The sequence below is a fragment of the Myotis davidii genome, unplaced genomic scaffold, assembly GCF_000327345.1.
Source record: "Myotis davidii unplaced genomic scaffold, ASM32734v1 scaffold449, whole genome shotgun sequence".
In the NCBI taxonomy this organism is placed as follows: Eukaryota; Metazoa; Chordata; class Mammalia; order Chiroptera; family Vespertilionidae; genus Myotis; species Myotis davidii.
The window spans coordinates 2,389,106-2,389,720 of NW_006383007.1; the positions used below are offsets into that span (position 1 = coordinate 2,389,106).

Genomic DNA, 615 nt, shown 5'->3' on the forward strand with positions numbered 1-615 from the left:
CTGGTGCGCCAAGTGCAACGCCTCCTTCCGCATGACCTCCGACCTGGTGTACCACATGAGGTCGCATCACAAAAAGGAGTACGCCATGGAGCCCCTGGTGAAGCGGAGGCGGGAGGAGAAACTCAAGTGCCCCATTTGCAACGAGTCCTTCAGGGAGCGCCACCACCTCTCCAGGCACATGACCTCCCATAACTGACCTGGACGGGACCCCAGCTTTCCACGCGGCGCATACACGCACAGTGAAGCCACCTGTAGGAGCAAGCACGCGAGGGCATCCACCACCTCCTTGTGACCTGAAACATTGCACCCAGGGCGACAGTCTCTCTCTCTCTCTCTCTCTCTCTCTCTCTCTCTCTCTCTCTCTCTCTCACACACACACACACACTCACACACACACACACGTGCTCCTCCAGTCATCTCATTCAAATGTTTACCTTCGACCTACACTACACACACACACACACACACACACACACACACACACACGAGACAGGATGGTGGATTTTTGATGGGTGGGTTGTTTGAGGGGTTTTCTTTTAAATGCACGCATTTTCACTTTCCCCAAAACAAAGATACATTTTTAAAAATGTCATATATTGCAACATATTGATGCAT

At 51.9% G+C, this 615-nt stretch overlaps 1 protein-coding gene across 1 annotated transcript in view; it reads left to right on the forward strand.

Annotated features, from left to right (window-relative positions):
• PRDM8 (PR domain 8) overlaps positions 1 to 196 on the forward strand; it is a 5,714-nt gene extending 5,518 nt beyond the window's left edge. Inside the window, exon 5 of the mRNA XM_006778225.2 lies at positions 14 to 196. Coding sequence (XP_006778288.1) covers positions 14 to 196 — 183 coding nt within the window. The remainder of the gene's footprint in view (positions 1 to 13) is intronic.
• The last annotated feature ends 419 nt before the right edge of the window (positions 197 to 615 follow it).